General features: G+C 30.8%; 1 protein-coding gene across 8 annotated transcripts; it reads right to left on the reverse strand.

The window, feature by feature from the left end:
* Positions 1–10,191: 10,191 nt before the first annotated feature.
* LOC111285396 (putative RNA polymerase II subunit B1 CTD phosphatase RPAP2 homolog) lies at positions 10,192–13,901 on the reverse strand. Of its 8 annotated transcripts, none has more exons than XR_016342709.1 (7): positions 13,162–13,898; positions 12,331–13,068; positions 12,032–12,231; positions 11,635–11,898; positions 11,225–11,383; positions 10,697–10,835; positions 10,192–10,586 (listed from the first exon to the last, which is right to left on the reverse strand). XR_016342709.1 is itself a non-coding variant. In XM_022874828.2 (6 exons), exons 1-6 carry the CDS (start codon positions 13,739–13,741, stop codon positions 10,611–10,613), a joined length of 1,947 nt encoding a protein of 648 aa, XP_022730563.2. In that variant the 5' UTR covers positions 13,742–13,898; the 3' UTR covers positions 10,192–10,610. The 8 variants fall into 8 exon arrangements, 5 of the variants coding, with proteins under 5 accessions (XP_022730563.2, XP_022730560.2, XP_022730562.2 ...); XR_002689723.2 differs by having other exon boundaries at positions 10,192–10,616; positions 10,699–10,835; positions 11,203–11,383; XR_016342708.1 differs by having other exon boundaries at positions 11,203–11,383.
* Positions 13,902–16,888: the final 2,987 nt, after the last annotated feature.

Below are 16,888 nucleotides of genomic sequence, written 5' to 3' on the forward strand. Positions count from 1 at the left end.
AAATTAAACAAAATAATAGTACTATATAAAAGGTGATTAATAAAGTTCGGAGATGTGTTTTCAATTTGTCCTTTGTCTTTTGCCATTCTTAAACTCAATTAAGCCAATCCACGTTAGGATAACCTCAGCCTCACGCCATTGTGCACGCCTAAGCTCCTAAAATGGTGTTGGCCAACTCCGATTCATTTAATCATCAAAACCATTACTCCTTCAAGCTTAAATTTAGATTAATTTCGATGCGTATATACATAATTTTAATAGTATTTCATATATAAAACGAGATCTTACTAATTAAAAAATAAATATCTTAGAATCTAATCATGCAGCTTTAGGATAGTTAACGAATTAACATCACATTAATTATTTGAACCAAAGTGATGGTGAAAGATGCATTTCACCCAAAGGAGTTGTTATTTCTTCGGGTGTGAAGGGTGCGTGTTCGCCGTAGAGTGCATGGCTAGCAGCTATCAACATAATTAATTAAATCGAAAGGAGGGGAGCGGAGAAAGTATTAAAATAAGAACGAGTTCGAAACTTTTTTTTTTTTTTTTTCAATTTTTGGTAAGGGAAAAAGTCGTTTTCTCCTCACCCTGACCTTTTCAAGTGCACTGTTTTATCTTATATTCATGATTGAATGATTGATTTATTGATTTATTTATTTTCTTTAGAGTTACTGAGTGAAGACTGTGGGTGGTCCATCTTCTTCTTTTAGACACTAAAGATTCGAAAGTGAAAGTGAAAACCCCCCACTAATGTTATGCTAATTGGCTTTCTTCTAATCTAGATATAATTATATATATGGATTAATGATAATAATGCAGGGCGACGTGCCTTAAGCGCGTACATTGAACCTAACATATTATTGAAACTAATATATAGGCTATCACCAAACAATAATCCACCCAAAAATATCAAACATTAGCTGATTCTTGTGTTTGTGAAATCAAGAAATTTTGTAGACCAGGGTCCTTGCAATCTTTGAGGTTTCTGTTATCTGTAATCTTGAGAAAAAAGAAAATAAAAGTTAATACGATTCACTCATCCCTTTCTGCAATTGTATTCCTGCTGAAAACTTTTCATGAAACACACCCACACCACTCGGAATTGGAAACCATGATACTATTTACACAAGTCATGGCTGTTATAACATATAGATTTATAAATCTATAGTTAGACAAAACCTAAGAAGTCCCCACCAATGTTTTATCTACATATGATTGATCACCTAATAAATCTATCATTTTAAGAAACTCTTAAATTTGACTAAGTGTTCCTCAAAAATAAATTCTGGTATACTAATTAAAATATGGTTTAGGAGTTTAATTACATATAAGAAAGGTTATAGCACCTCCATATGCCCATCCAAAAGATGATACCATTTTATTTTAAATTATACTAAGGTTTATAGTTCTACTAGTCTTAATTTTGATATTTAAATATTAAAGATAATTATTAAGATTTCTCCGTCAATATGGTAGAATTCTTAAAAATACTTACTTTAAGAGTATTCAAAATCTCATTTGTTTTCTTAAAGAGATTCCACTATCAGAAGGTTTAATCAACTTTGTTTATCAAAAAAATATCTAATTCTTCCACCATTTGAGCTTAAATTAAAAATATTTCCATGCACAAGCCTTTCCATTGCTTGCTTTGTTCAACATGTTTCTTGCATTCATTAGTCAAAACTTCTACCTATGCTATACGCTAATCCACTATCCCTTGTAGCATCTGGTTATGTCCGTGCGCCCAGTAGTGGCCTTTTGTTTTTCTTCCACCCTAACTTTCAATAATTCATTTTTTTTAAGAGTCGAGCAAGCTCGGGTGTGACTGATGAGTTCTTTTTATCTAGATATTTGAATAAGGCTTTTCATTAGTCTTTTTGCTAAGTGAGGCTCTGGATTTCTGATTTTGCAACTTCATACTTTCTCCTATTTCTTCCTTCAATCGCTTATTTTTTTTGTTTAAGCTTATCTCTCTCAATTTGGAGTTTTTTTTTAGTAGTTTCCACTTTCAGCAAAAGATCTTGAAAAGTCAATTTTGAGGAATGGTCAACTCTTCGTTCTCAAAGTAGTACAATATCCCTGTCCCTCATTGTATGCCATACAACATATTTCGGAGTAATATCATATGTAAGCCTCCCCTGATTAGCCTTAATGGTTTTCATGCTTTTTTTATTATTTCAATCTTTCTATAAGCTTTTTTTTTCAATAAAAAATAATTCTCATTGATTAAGTCTGTTTGTTTCTAGAACAAATTGCTCACGTCCAAACTATTTTTTCATTAAAGTTAGAGCATAAGCAATAACACCCCATAAGCCCAACAAGAAAACCTAAGGTTGATTCTTACAGCTATATAATATTGTATTATGACACATCTAAAGTGCTCTCCAAATTATCTTTTGGCTATCAAATGCACAAAAATATGAAACCCAATCTTTTTTCAACTTTGCTTTAAGCCATGTGCTATAACAAAACTCCTTGATTAGAATGCTGGAACGAAGATATGGTTTGTGAAACTTGCTTTTCTCACACTTAATTTGACTCTTCAACCATACATAAAGTAGTTGTAGGCATCCATTAAATTGACTTTTACCATTTTTGTGACAAAAATTCAAAGATCGAATGGTTTCTGTCAAAATGGTTGGTGTTGCATTGACTTTATGTTCTAACTGATCAATAAAATCTATCATTGCAACATTAACATATCCAATGATTTTCGAAAAGATCACTAATCTATATAAAGCTATAGTCATTATTATTATTCCCTAATCATCACTTAAATGCTTATGAATGAAGTCTTGTAAAAAATTTCATGAAATACCCTTACTCTCGCTTTTTGTTTCAACACATGCATCAACTTGAGGCAAGTTGAGTCCAAGCATTTGCATAAGCTTTTTTTGATAACCCACTTTGTTTGACCAATAAATCTTGTCTGGGTTTGGCAAATCAAAATGAAATAAGACATGTACTCTTCAATTGTCAATACCATATCTGTTTCATTGAAGACAAAGCATCTATAAGAAGAATCATAAAACTAAAAAATGATTCTGATCAGATTATTGTCTACATCTACTTGGAATAGTAAAGCTATATCTCTATATTTGTTCTTAAATACCTTTTACTTTGTTCTACTTATGCATCCCCAAACATTGCTTAAGTCAGCCAAGTCATTTTGTTATAGATCGAGATGAACTCTCTTAAGCAATGACGAGATAAAACTTTTAGGCAAACAATTACCCTCTTTTCTTTGATCTTTCTCTGACTTAATTTTTGACTGGTGAACGAATTTATAACAAGTTGATGCAGACTTTGATTGCATTTAACTTTCCATTGATGTAGGTTTAAAATCTGATTTATCGATAATTGATATGTGGCAAATATTTCTTATATGAAAATTATGCAAATGCGCAATGTTAAACATCACAGTGAAAATGATGCATAGAATTAAATTATATGACAATGCAAACACTATAATAATTGAAATGATGCAAATGTATAAAGTCAAACAAATAAAATGGTTAGATAATCAATCTTGTGTTTTAACTTCAAATTACATCTATCAATAGGGATGAATGACTTTATCTTAAAACTAGACTCTTAAATGTAGATTATATGCAAGGCTAAGGGATTTTGACCATTAAATATACTCAAATTGTTCCTTACATCATTGTCTATCACTAACTAGTAAGTCATTCTAATCTTCATCTATCACAAGCTACTAACAAAAATGATTCAATTTGAGTGGGATTCAATTTGAGTGGGAGTATTTCACTAGTTATTGCGAAGATTATCATTTCATGATAGCATATATACTTTACTCTCTCTTAAAAGGAACAAAACCTAGGTATAGAGCTCATATAATGCAAATACATATGATAGTGTATGTAAAGGAATATATAATTTTTAAACCTCCATAAATAAAATAAAAGACAAAAAAAAATAAATAACATAATCTTTACATTTTAAAACCATTAGATCAAAGGATAAGATAAATTTAAAATGTTATGGCCTAACTTTCTATGTTTTTAGTGAAGTCACCAAACTGTTATAATGTATAGAGCAATAAATTTATAACTAGATACAACCTAAGAAGTCACTACCAATCTTTTATCTAAGTATGATTAGTCACCTAATAAATCTATCTTTTTAAATAGCTCATAAGCTTGACTAATAGTCCCTAATGAATAAGTTTTGGTCTATTAATCATAATAGTGATCGAGAGTTCGGTTACATATAGAGAAGCTTATAGCATTCCTGCATGCCTATCCAAAAGACAATATAATTTTATTTTAAATTATCCTAAGGTTTATAGTTCTAATGGTCTTAATTTTGATATTTAAATATTGGAGATAATTCTTAAGATTTTTTTATCAATCTGGTAGAATTCTTAAAAATACTTTATATCTGATAGAATTCTTAAAAATACTTTTTCACCTTGAGCGTAATTAAGAATTCTATTTGTTTTCTTGAAAATGTTCTATCATTGGAAGGCTTAACAACTTTGTTTATCGAAAATATATCTATTCTTTCATCATTTGGGCCTAAATTAGAAATATTTTTTTATATAAAAATATCTTAGATAATCATTCATTTGTGATTATTAAGAATTTCATCATCATAATTTTATTTTTATATTTTATATTTTTATTTTTAAAATTTTCATCATTTGAATCTATTTAAAAAATTTTCTTATAAGCCATTTAGGTTTATTTAGAATCTAAAGTCTTGTTAATTTCCTAATCCTTGGAAAGAAAATAATATGGCAATTATTTCTTAAAGCTTATTTAAATTTTTTCACCATTTGAGTTGAATTTAAAGAAAATTTTCACTAAAAGATTTTTTAAAAAATTTATCATTTAAAATTTTTACGATTCTCATCCTTGGATAATTCTCAAATATTTTCATCCAAAATTTTAAATTATATTGTAAATTTTTTATTTGAAAAAGAATACAATTATTTTTATTAAAATTTTAACTAAATTATACCATAATTTGGGTAAAATTTAGATAAATTCCTCACCTAAAGATTTTTTAAAAAATTTATCATTTGAAATTTTTAAAAAATTTCATCATTGGATAATTAGTATTTCAATACCCAAAATGTATTAAATTTACCTATATGTTTTATTTTTATTTTGTAAAATTTGAGAGTAAATATTAATTATTATATTATTATTAAAATTTTATCTAAATTCTCTTCTATTTGAATCAAATTTAGAAAAATTTCTTACTTTTAGAAAAATTTCTTACTTGAGAATTTTATAGAAATTAATTTTTTTTATAATTTCTAAAAAACAAATTTCATCATTGGATAATTTTTTATTTTTTTCAAAATTTTATTAAATTTTTTTTATATATTTCTAATTATTCTAATTATTTTCTCTAATTTTCCTACAATTTAATCATGCATAATATTTTAAAAATAAAAGTAACAACATAAAACAAAAATAAATAAATAAATAAAATACCAAAATATAAGTGGCTCGACTTTGTTGATGTGGTTTGGCTCGACTGTTGGTAGGAAGGCGGCTAGATGGCTCGTACATCAACTTGGTTTGATTAAAGCTAAAGAGGTTGGGAGCGGGTCGTGAGTTGCTGGTTCGACTATAATGTGGATCTCTCTGGGTTAATGCTTGGACCTTGAAGAATTTCAAAACCCAAAAACAGCGTCGTTTCCTAACACTATAAAAACTTCAAATTTTCTTTCTTCCTTTAGATCTTCATCAACCTTTTTTCTCTTTTCCTCTTTTCCTCTCTCTCTCTCTCTTTTTAGAAACCAATAAATATCGACCACCGTATTTTGAAATTTCTCACCAAAAACTTCAAATTTCGTAAAAAACTTCAACTAAAACTGAAAAATATCACTAGAAATGATGAATTTTACCTAAAATCTTTGTCAAAATCTGAAAATTTTTTAAAAAATTTTCAGAAAACTCACTCAACACCAAATCTCACTCTTAATTTTCTATAACCCTTTAGCAACACTAAATAAAGCCTTCGCAATTCAAAAAATCCAAATATTTTTTTGTAAGAAATTTTTTTAAAAAACAAAAATTATCTCCCGTTTGTACTCTCTTTGCTTTCTATTATGTATTTTTTTAACTATTTATGTTATTTTTTTCGTTAAATCTAAGTTTATATTTATAAAATTTAAATTATGAGAATCTTAAATTAAAATAAATTAATTTCACTTTAATTCTAACTTCAATTATAATTTTAACCCAAATTTTATAATTCCCGATATAGTTCCACACCAACTCAATCATCCGAACTTTTTTAAATAAAAAATAATTACAATTTCACATAAATTGAAGTATCTACAAGAAAAATCCAAAAACCCCCGGGGCTTCTGTCCTTTTTTACTAGACTTAGTGCCCTATATGCCCATGTGCTGTTTTGCGACCCTCCCTAGCTCTCTCTTCTCTTGCCACATCTACTCTATATCTAGCTAAATATGGATCCATGTAATAGGCATATACTGGCCAAAATCAGGGACATGAATTCAAAGTTAAAACTTACTATCTCTGCCAAACCACTTCGCTTGCTATGACTCTCCATTCTTGGCACTTTGGTTATAAGATTGGATGAAGATCTTTAAACAAAATAGCAGCCTCGTCGTCGTCGTCGTCGTCGTCGGCTAAGAATTTAAATATGGAAGCCAAATTCTAGCTCTAATAAATGCTTATAATAAATATATTATTACAACATTTAAAAAAAAATTTATATTTGAAATTATCATTATTAACTTTTAATTATAAAAATTTCCAGGAAATTGACTGAATTAAAACTAATGGAATATGATTCTATCATTATTGGATATTTATTTAGAAAATTTTTTTAAGATAACCCAATGTGATCAATTTGTTTTTTATTTTTTCATGTAAAAAATGCAAAAGATAACTAGAAAAATTGTACGCGCTGCTTGGGGGTTTTGTTATAGACTTACAATCATAATATGTGATTAATCCACCGAAAAAAACAAAACAGAGAAAGAACACATCAAACAGAAACCCCAATAACGCATTCCACATTCACACTTTGATATACCAATAATAATATTTCTCGCAAAACAAAATGCTCACCAACCCAAACTGTCGCTACCATCCTCTTTAATTCTTTCTTTTGTCTTGATGCACTCTTTTAAGTCTTTCTTTAATTTATAAACTGATCATATTCACTTCCAACAACCTTCCTCCTTTTTCTTCATCAATCATAATAATCATCAAACCCCCCATTATTATTAATAGAAAAAGACGCGAGAACCAATTGCAAACTGCACACGTGTGAAAAAGCTTACTCAATACAGCTAGTAAATTTAAAAAGGGACTTCACCACCCAAGATCCACCCAAAGGGCAGTGAGATCTTATTATCTTAGCCTAAAAGAATGGGAAAAAAAAAAAGATTAATGGGTCCCCTAAACTCATGATTTAACCCTCCACAAAGAAAGTGAACAATCTGTCTTCCCTGTGTTTTTCTTTGCATGAATTATGTTGTGCATGCTTTTCTGTGATAGGTACTTTGGAAGAGCATTTAGAATGGGGTCCTACCTTTACCATCACATTGGGGGATGTTTAATTTGAAGAGGAATTTTTGGCCGTCTGGAAGTTTCTCATTGGGCACGTAGCATGCTTCCATTTCTTCTTCTACTTTCGTATTGGGATTAATGGATCAACCTTAGTGCTCATTGTTTCTTTTAGCTTCTTAGTTTGTTCCAAAAGAGTCTCTTCCTTAATCATATACAATCGATTACTCTCTCTCTTAAACCTAACTTAAGATGTTTACATCCAGTCTTTATATGCCAACTGTCCTGAAATTGATATGATGAGAAAACTAAGATAAATATATTTATATATATAGATAATAAGATAAGAAAGTTAGGTTATGTTGTTGTTGATACTTTTGTTTTTTATTTTTTTTGTTTTATGTCTTTTGTTTGCGGGTGTTTTTTTTTTTTTTTTTGCTTTTCACTCAAAAAATAAAAAATAAATAGCAAAAACATCAATCAAATTGAACCTTAATAATTTAGGATTTGCAGACTATTTTAGGGTTTCGAGAACGTGTCTTAAATCCTAATCTAGTACAGTAAAAAGAGAGTTTGAAATATTATGGTACCTACAAAACTAGCTAGCCAAGATGCCAAAGCATGAATCTATGGAAAACAGATGAAAAAGGAATGAAAGAAAATGAAAGGAAAGAAAAAAGCAGCTTACTATAGCAGACAGGATACCATATAAAATCTGAACCTTGATGGATTGGTGGATGGTGCTGAAGGACATCATTTCTTAGGAAACAAAACAAAAGACAAAATGGATACGCAACCATATGTGATCACGATTCATTCAGATAACAAAAACAGATAATAGGCCAAGTGCTCAAGTGGGAGAGATCAGATCATCTAGATATTCTTTTTTCCATTTTTCCAAACAATCTAATCATGGAAACATCACATTCAATTGCAGAAATGGGCGATTATGGTGTGGGTTTTCACTTCACTAAGGCATCTTCCCTTCTCTCTCAGAATTTTGGTTTATTCCTAAAGAAAATATATCATAGTATTTTATAGACTTGCAATGTCAACGATATTATCCATTTGTTTTTTTCTTTTCCTTTTCGCCAGCCTATTATCCGTTATACTTAACCATAAACAGCATGTGAAATGACAAAAGTTACCAAAGAAAAGAAAAGAACCAAAGAACAATGATTGTAAGATTTGTTATCTTTAATGAGCAAGTATATACATATACATATATATGAAATGGAATCGTTATCCATGAATAGACCACACGATTACAAAGAGGATTTAATTTGCAACTTCATTGCTGTTGTGAGCCATCGATTAGTGATAAAGCGGTTTTAGCTTAGGACCCTTAGTTTAACTAGTTTTAAAACTTTGAAACTCTGCCATATTTGTAGCCGTTATAAGAGTAAATTAAAACGACAGGAAAACTAGTTTGATGCGCTTTGGTACATGAAGAAACAGAAACGTCGCAGACCGGTGAGCCAAGTGTAATAATAGATGAGGTGAGGCTCACTAACTGTAACCTTTACATGCTACTATTTGCCAAATATACTTACATCTTTTATTCATCTCCATTGACCACATGTCTCCTTTACATCTAAATGAAATTCAAATTATATTCCATTGTGCCGTTTCCGCCTAACAATAGTCTTGTTAAAAGTGATCTCATATTCAAATTGAATCTGAATCTTTTTATTTATTGTCGATTTACTTTCAAAATTAGATGCTTCAAATTGTATCAGAATCCAGTTTTCATTGCTTATTACTTCTTTCAAGTTTATTATGTGAAATTTCCATAACTGTTGAATTGTACCTACATTTGCAAGTGGCCTTAGCATTCTATTGAAACAAATTTTCCCGTAATGATTAGTTTTTCTTTGCTTTACTAGCATCGAAACTAGATTAAGTTTCAACAAGCAGCAGCCTGAACGAAACTTGAATCCAACTAAACCCCAGTAAAAGTTCTCGTTTAAGCTTGAAACTACAGCTGAATTTCTTCGCATGGTAGCAAAACCAGAAAAAGAAGGAACAGTGAAATCAGAATTACTTGTGCTATTATGCAACAGCACGTGGCTCTAATGGTTTATTAAAAGAAACAAGGCAACCAAGATTCAACCTCCAACATATACAAATAAGCTTTAATTAACATACAATACTCCTATGCAGCTGAAAAATTATAAGCATTAATGTCAATAAAACAGTCATAGTATAAAGTACAAGGTTAGGTGGAGAAAACACTAGTCGGGAGAACCCGTGAAACCAAGCCACTGCAGATACATTAAATCAGCTCAATTCCTATACAATGTGCTTGTGTGAAATCAGTTCCTAGATTTTGTATCATACTCATATGAAATTATATTTATGGTGATGCTGGTGGTAGTGGGGTGGGGAAGAAAATCAAATCAAGTTCAAAGCAACAGTGATGAAGAACAAGTGAACTCAAACCAAAATAGTCAAGGATTAATCTGAATTCTCAACCAAATCCTCACATGTAAGTAACCAAATACTCAGATATCTAAAATATCAATCTCTGAAATCAAAATACCAATATCTTAATATCTATAATCCAAGCCTCCTAGAAACTGAAAATAACATGAATATTTATAACTAAACCTTAAGCCCCAGTAAAAAGGTATACCAAATATAAGTATATAACCTTTAAGCCTTACTACTTGGACAATAAGTAATATACTAATATAAAATAATCTAAATCATCTAAAATAGCCTAAATATATGTAAAAATTACAATTAAACGCAGACAATTAAAAATAAAATACTAGATAATTCAATCCTTCAACTAGCATATCTCTATACCAGATCCCATCACACTGGCAAAAACAAACTAATTATATTTTGGGAAGTCAACAGTACACCTTGGTATATTTTTGATAAAAAATAAGGGACTTACGTACATTATCCAAATACCATCTGCAAGAGATGGAGGAATGACTTAGATCTAACGTCAAGCACCACTTTGTGCCGAGAAATGAGGTGCTCGGCCAAGTGGTATTATGAGATCCTTCATAACCTCGTATTCTTCCATACTTATCTGGGCACCATCCAGGACCTATGCAACCAATAAAGACAGCAGTCAACACTACAAAACAAGAAAAAATTTTACCATCAATTTTGGAGAATCAAATCTAGAAACTGTTTGTAGATGGGGAAAGAAAATACACTTAAATCCACATATCATCAGCCTCAAATTTTGTATATGCTTTACAAAATATGAAGTTAGCCATCTCTTCTATAAGCAGTTTGTTAAATCTATTGATCCAATGCATCAAAGGATGAGCAATCAGAGAGTTCATGGCTCCTATAAAAGGAAGCAAAATCAATTAGAGAAGATCATTTTCTAGCAAGATATAAAGTCAAAAGGAGCATTTCACAAATACTTCTAGTTGATAGATTCACAATCAGATTGAGCCATGCCAGATCCAAATGCAAAAGGACCGGCTGAATATGATGATCAGCCTAACGAAAGATTACCACAGCTAAAGCTCGAAGATCAAAAGAAGAATCCATTATTTGAACTTTAACGGTAACAGGAAGTATTTTTGCTTTTAATGTGTCAACAACCTAAGCAGTCATGCATATCATGATATCAAGCTTTAGCCAAAAGGCAAGGCTGAACTTTTCAAGAATTCCACTTATAATTACATTGAACAAAATCAATAGGCTACCTTTACAATCTTAGAGCCTCACCTTGTGAGGAAGCATCCTGCCATTCGTCATGTGGGGAGTGAGGGCAGGTATTCTGGATACAGAAAGAGCATCAACAAACAGAAGAACAATTACTTGCCACTGTTTCATTCTGAATCCTGGAAGTGCTTCTATAAAAGACATTGAATCTAGCAGGCGCCCCTGTATAAAAGCACATTTTGAGAACATTCCACTCAAGATTATTGGAAGGGAATGGAATCAACATGATCTTACAATCACAATAGAACTCTCAAATCCACTCAAGTAGTAAGTTATGGCTCAAAAAATGATCTTACAATCACAATAGGACTCTTAAATAAACCAGTTTAATGTCCTTAAGCTCCTAATCAGAATTATCATTAATTTTCTCAATGTCATTAACCATTTCACAATTATGGATTCAGAATTAGTACCATTCCTTGCTCCAAAGTAGATATTGGTATTGGCAGTCTGAGATCAGTAACAATAGCAGGTAAAGCACGAGAAATACAACCAGCAAGAGTTTCTTTAATTTCAGACGAAAGCCCATCTCGTAAGACAATCTTCTGGGGATACTCCCTCCCATTAACTGTTAGGTACTCTTCTTGGAAACTTTCATCTCTCCCATATATATAAGCCAAAGAAGATGATGTTATCCATTCAAAAAGAGCATTCCACATTGTTACAAAAGTTGACAGCTGACGGACATCAAAAAGAGTAAGAGAAGCAATCAACATAATTACAAAATGCAGAAATCATATGGCAATGTTGTTAACCCTATAAAAAAATGGAGAAATAATATGCTAATGATGTTAGGTCTATGCAACTTACAGTCAAACTGAAACCCTCTGTTGGAGCATCAAACCATGAGTCCTCTTGGTCAAACATATCAGAACGTGGAATCTCAGGTTTTGTTGGCCAGTTTACAGCGGCTGCTTCTGGTTCTGGTTCAACCATATCAACATCCTTCACAGGCTCCTCCTTGTCCACCTCACTTGGACACGGCAATATGACAAGCCCAGCTTCAGAAACTGTACAGAGTTTTGTGACAAAATGGAGTTATGGACACTGAATACACCATTAAAAATTTGAATCCACATATAATTCAATGAATCCACACAAAAAACTACCAGCATCACTGGCATCAGAATCTCTATATGCCACGGCTTCTGGTGCCTTGCTCAATGCCATAGCACAAGCTTCTGCTGATACAAATCGGAACATATTATCATCACTACCATCTTCTGCCCTGCCACATATTTCAGAATCTCCTTTCAGCGTATCCATTTCTTTAACTTCACAAAGATTGCCGTTACGAGCATTGTAAACTTCCTTACTATCAGCCCAAGTAACAGAGTGATTAAGTTTCTTTGCTCCTGCAGATTTAAGAGAGGATCTAAGCACAGTCTCACTTGATGTCGCTGCCTTGGCAGCATGGATTTCCTTCTCTGTTTCAGCACTACATGTGTCCAAACCATTCTGATAGACATTTTTAGTTGAAGGCAATTCTACAATGCAAGAATCTTTTTCCCTCAAAGCAGATGAGGATCCTGATATCACACATTTTTCCTCAAAGTCTTTACAAATTCCTTTTCCTTCCACTTCTTTCAATTTCAAACCAGAACAACTCTGTCTCGACTCTGAGGGCATCTTCGAAATAGTATACTCATCATTCATGATTATTTCACTAGTAAAGTCCGTGTCATTAATACTACTCGACTCCGTTGTTTGACTCTGTCTAAAACTACCCGGATTCTTCGAAATGGTATATTCATTGTTCATAATTATAGCACTACTAAAGTCCATCTCATTATTAACAAAAAAATATCCTTTGCTATTACCCAGCTTGGAACTACTAGAATCAAACACTGCAGTAAAAAATTTAACCTTTGTTAAACTAAGCATAATTTAAGTTTTTTTATATATAACGACTTGAATAATTGGGAGAAGAAAGTTCTCACCTTCATTTTTGCTATTTTTTGAAGGTGAAGGCGTAGAAATCAATTCTCGTTGTGGAAAATAGCCCTCAATAGCATTGGAAGGACCCACCAACGAAACTTCTTCGGTTTTTATTTCCTCATTCTCTTTAATCCTTAAATTCGAAAACCCTAAATCTCCATTCTTCCCCAAACCCTCATCGTCGAAATTCAAGTCTACAAACAAACTCGAAACCTCATTAAGTTTCGCATGATTCAAAACCGAACACCTCTCTTCTTGCAAAATCGAAGCGAAAGCTCGGCTATTAATTAGGCAATCAGCGGAGCAAAACATGTTAGTTTCCAGTAAATCGTAAACTCTGTGTTCTTTTAAAGAGATTCGATAACGGCCTTTTCGAAGTGGTTCCGATGGTAGGGGGTTTCGGCACAAAGGGTAACCGCAAATGTTGGAAATCGATCTCTCGGTTACGACATCCCCGTAATCGCTTCGAGAAATTAAGGAAACGGAGGCTAATAGTTGTTTCTCGTCTTGGATTCCGTCGAGCAGATGGAGTTGAATCTTGTGTACGGCTTCGGAAACGGAGAGTGATTGATCTTTCGCCATTAATGATGCACGTTTTTGGGGAATTTTGAGTTTCTTTTTTTTTTTTTTTTTTTTTTACTTGCTAGATTCTTGATGTATACCGGAAAGAGGTTTTAGAGGGTTGCCAGTGCAGCAGTCGGTTTTCGAAAGAAGCGAGGTAGGAATTTGGAAATAACTGGTGCTGGGTAAGAGTATATTTTATATTTGGTGGTCGTTAGGCACATCTGTCTTTTGGGCTTCTATACGATCCAATTCTGGCCCAACTATGGAAAAGAAGCCCATCATTCTTACAAGCCTAAATCATGTTGCGTTTTTTTTTTTTTTTTTCAAATGAGATGAAAGAAGATGATGAGAAATCCATAATTTTTTATTTCAAATTTTTTTGTTTTTTTACATCGTTAAGAAAAAGGGAATCTTTAATTATTATGATAATACTTTAAGATCAAATTCCTTAACAAGATGCAAATGGTAACTGGGGTTTTTTTTCTCTCAAAAAAGATGAAAATATTTGAAATATACATATTATCTATTTAATCCATAAGTCAAAATTTTCATTTGCGCCAAAATATATCATAGGAATCAGAAAATTTATTATAAATTAAAATTTTCTTATATAGTTATATGTATATATTTTTAAGATATATTTGATATGTAAAATTATAATATGATAGGATAAGATGATGTTATACGTAGGATTATATTAAATAATATTATTCTCTCTTATGTTTGATATGTGTAAAAAATTAAAATAAAATAATTTATTTATTAATCAAAATTATTTTTTTTAATTTATTCAACTTAAATCATAGATGTAATTTTTAAAGGTATAATAAAATATGTAGGTTATGTTTAATACATAAAATAATTGATATGATAAGATAATAATCAATTTATATTATGTTTGGCTTATATATAAAGAAAATGATAAAATTATAAAAAAGATTAATTATTATCTTGACATAGGATGACTCATTCCTACTAAAATGAAGAAAATAATTTTTAATTTATGAAATTAAACTTATATGTCTTATTATATCGTTAAAAATTATATCGATAATTTAAATTATATAAATTTTGAGGAAAGATAAATTTAACAAATAAATAAATTATTTTATCATAATTATTGCATATATCAAACATAAAGTAATATAATATTATTTAATATAATTCTAATCATAATATTATTTTATTTTATTTTATTATAATTTTATACATCAAACACACCTGTAAGTTCAATATCATGAATTAAAAATAATTATCTTCATTTTGAGATAATTAAGTAATTATATACTAAGAATATAATTCATTTTTCTTATAATCTTATATATTTTTTAGATACAAACTAATTATAATATAAAATAATTATCATTTTATTTATTCATTATTTTATGCATTAAATATGATGTACTAAAAAATGTTTATTAATGTATATACATGGAGAGCGAGATACATGACGAGTTTTTGACATAGGAAATGTGTCATCCCCCGTTGAAAGGGGTAGAGATTTGTTTGTAGACCTTAATTCGAACTCCACAAGAGAGAATGGATTATAGCAAGAGAAAAAAATAGACCCAACTCTCTCATTTTCTTATAGCGAAATGTGGACCTTAGCTTTAGAAAGTTGACTTGGAACACTTGGTCGGCCCAGAATGGTCTTCGGCCTGGCCCTGAATCTTCAACCTCGGGCCATTCAAGGGGTCGGCAAGGATCACAATCCCTCAAAAAAAATTTTTACTGTTATTTTAGATCAATAATTGCATATACAAAAATTAACATGCAGCTCTCGTTTCCCTTATTAAATTTACTGTTTAGTTTTCTTTAATTATTATTTACCTTTGTCTCTGCTCACACTTTACGAAATCTTTAATTTCTAGTCCGGAGCTAATAACCAAAAATGCTACACTGCATAAAAAATTCAAATGATAGAGAATTTCAACAGACACAGGCAAATATAGCAAACACCCAAAAAAATTTATGAAAAATAAAATAAAATAAGAAGAAGAAATAGAAAAAATAATCAACAAACTTGATAGCTGGAGAGATTTGAGTTGAGTTTTTTTGCTTCTTTTGCAGAAAGAAAAACACAGCCTTTGGGAGAGACAAGTAACCTAATCGTCAGGAGAGTAACCGTAAAGCGAAAGCGATGAGCTTAGCAATGGTGTTGGTATTTACTTTTTATTATAAAATAAGTTATTAGCCCAAATGATTAAAGTTTATTTTTTTACGAAAAAGTATTAAGTTTGAATTTTATTCATCATTTATTAAGATTATTTCAAATGTATGATTTATAATTATTTTTTATTAAATTATTAAATATAATATATTTTATTTTAATTTGAGAGATTAAATAATTTATTTATTTTAATTTTTTTAAAAATAACATTTAACTTATCTAAATGTATATATGGTATTAGTATGTTTACTCATAAACTAAATAGAAGCCCGAGAGACACAATTCTGTATTAATGATGAAATTACCGACAGATGCATAAAATTGCGCAATTGAATCTCCAAAACCTCAAATTAATAATATGATATAGAGGGATAGATAAGCAAACCATCAAATTTCATCCTCAACAAAATAAAATGAGCATTGATTATTTGACTAAAATGAATATTTTAATATGAGGGAAAAAGAGTTGACTTTCAAATTAGGAATAAAATTATCTTTTTATTAAAATTAGGTATAGTCTTTAGCTTCAGATAGATTTGGAGTCTCATAAAACTCAGCATATTCTTCACTTTCCGATGCCATAAATTCTCTGCAAAAATATCCTCAATTCGAAGAATGCTTTCAACTATACCAATCAAGGGTCTCCCTGAACTCTGAAGTGAAAGCATGGGACCCTCCAGTCCCATCAGTTACATAATGTGATAAACTTTGTTCTAGCGACATGGGCCGTTCGATCATACAATTCTTGTCAGATGGAACCCCACCAGACACATTAAGGCTCCATCTAGTTTGGGATTTTTCCAACATCATGATCTTACTATGATCTTTTAGTTTCTTTGATCAAAATCATGGGCTTTACATTTAACAAACAAAACCACAGTACACAAAACACACGCGCTTGAAGCTGGCCAACCGCTAATTCTGTATGAAGTTCTGTTGGAGAGTCTTGTCTGAAAGCCCTTTTTGTTTGCTTACTCAATTTTGTTTAGTTTAGC

The sequence above is a fragment of the Durio zibethinus genome, chromosome 6, assembly GCF_047325235.1.
Source record: "Durio zibethinus cultivar Kanyao isolate XHJ-2024 chromosome 6, ASM4732523v1, whole genome shotgun sequence".
NCBI lineage: Eukaryota > Viridiplantae > Streptophyta > Magnoliopsida > Malvales > Malvaceae > Durio > Durio zibethinus.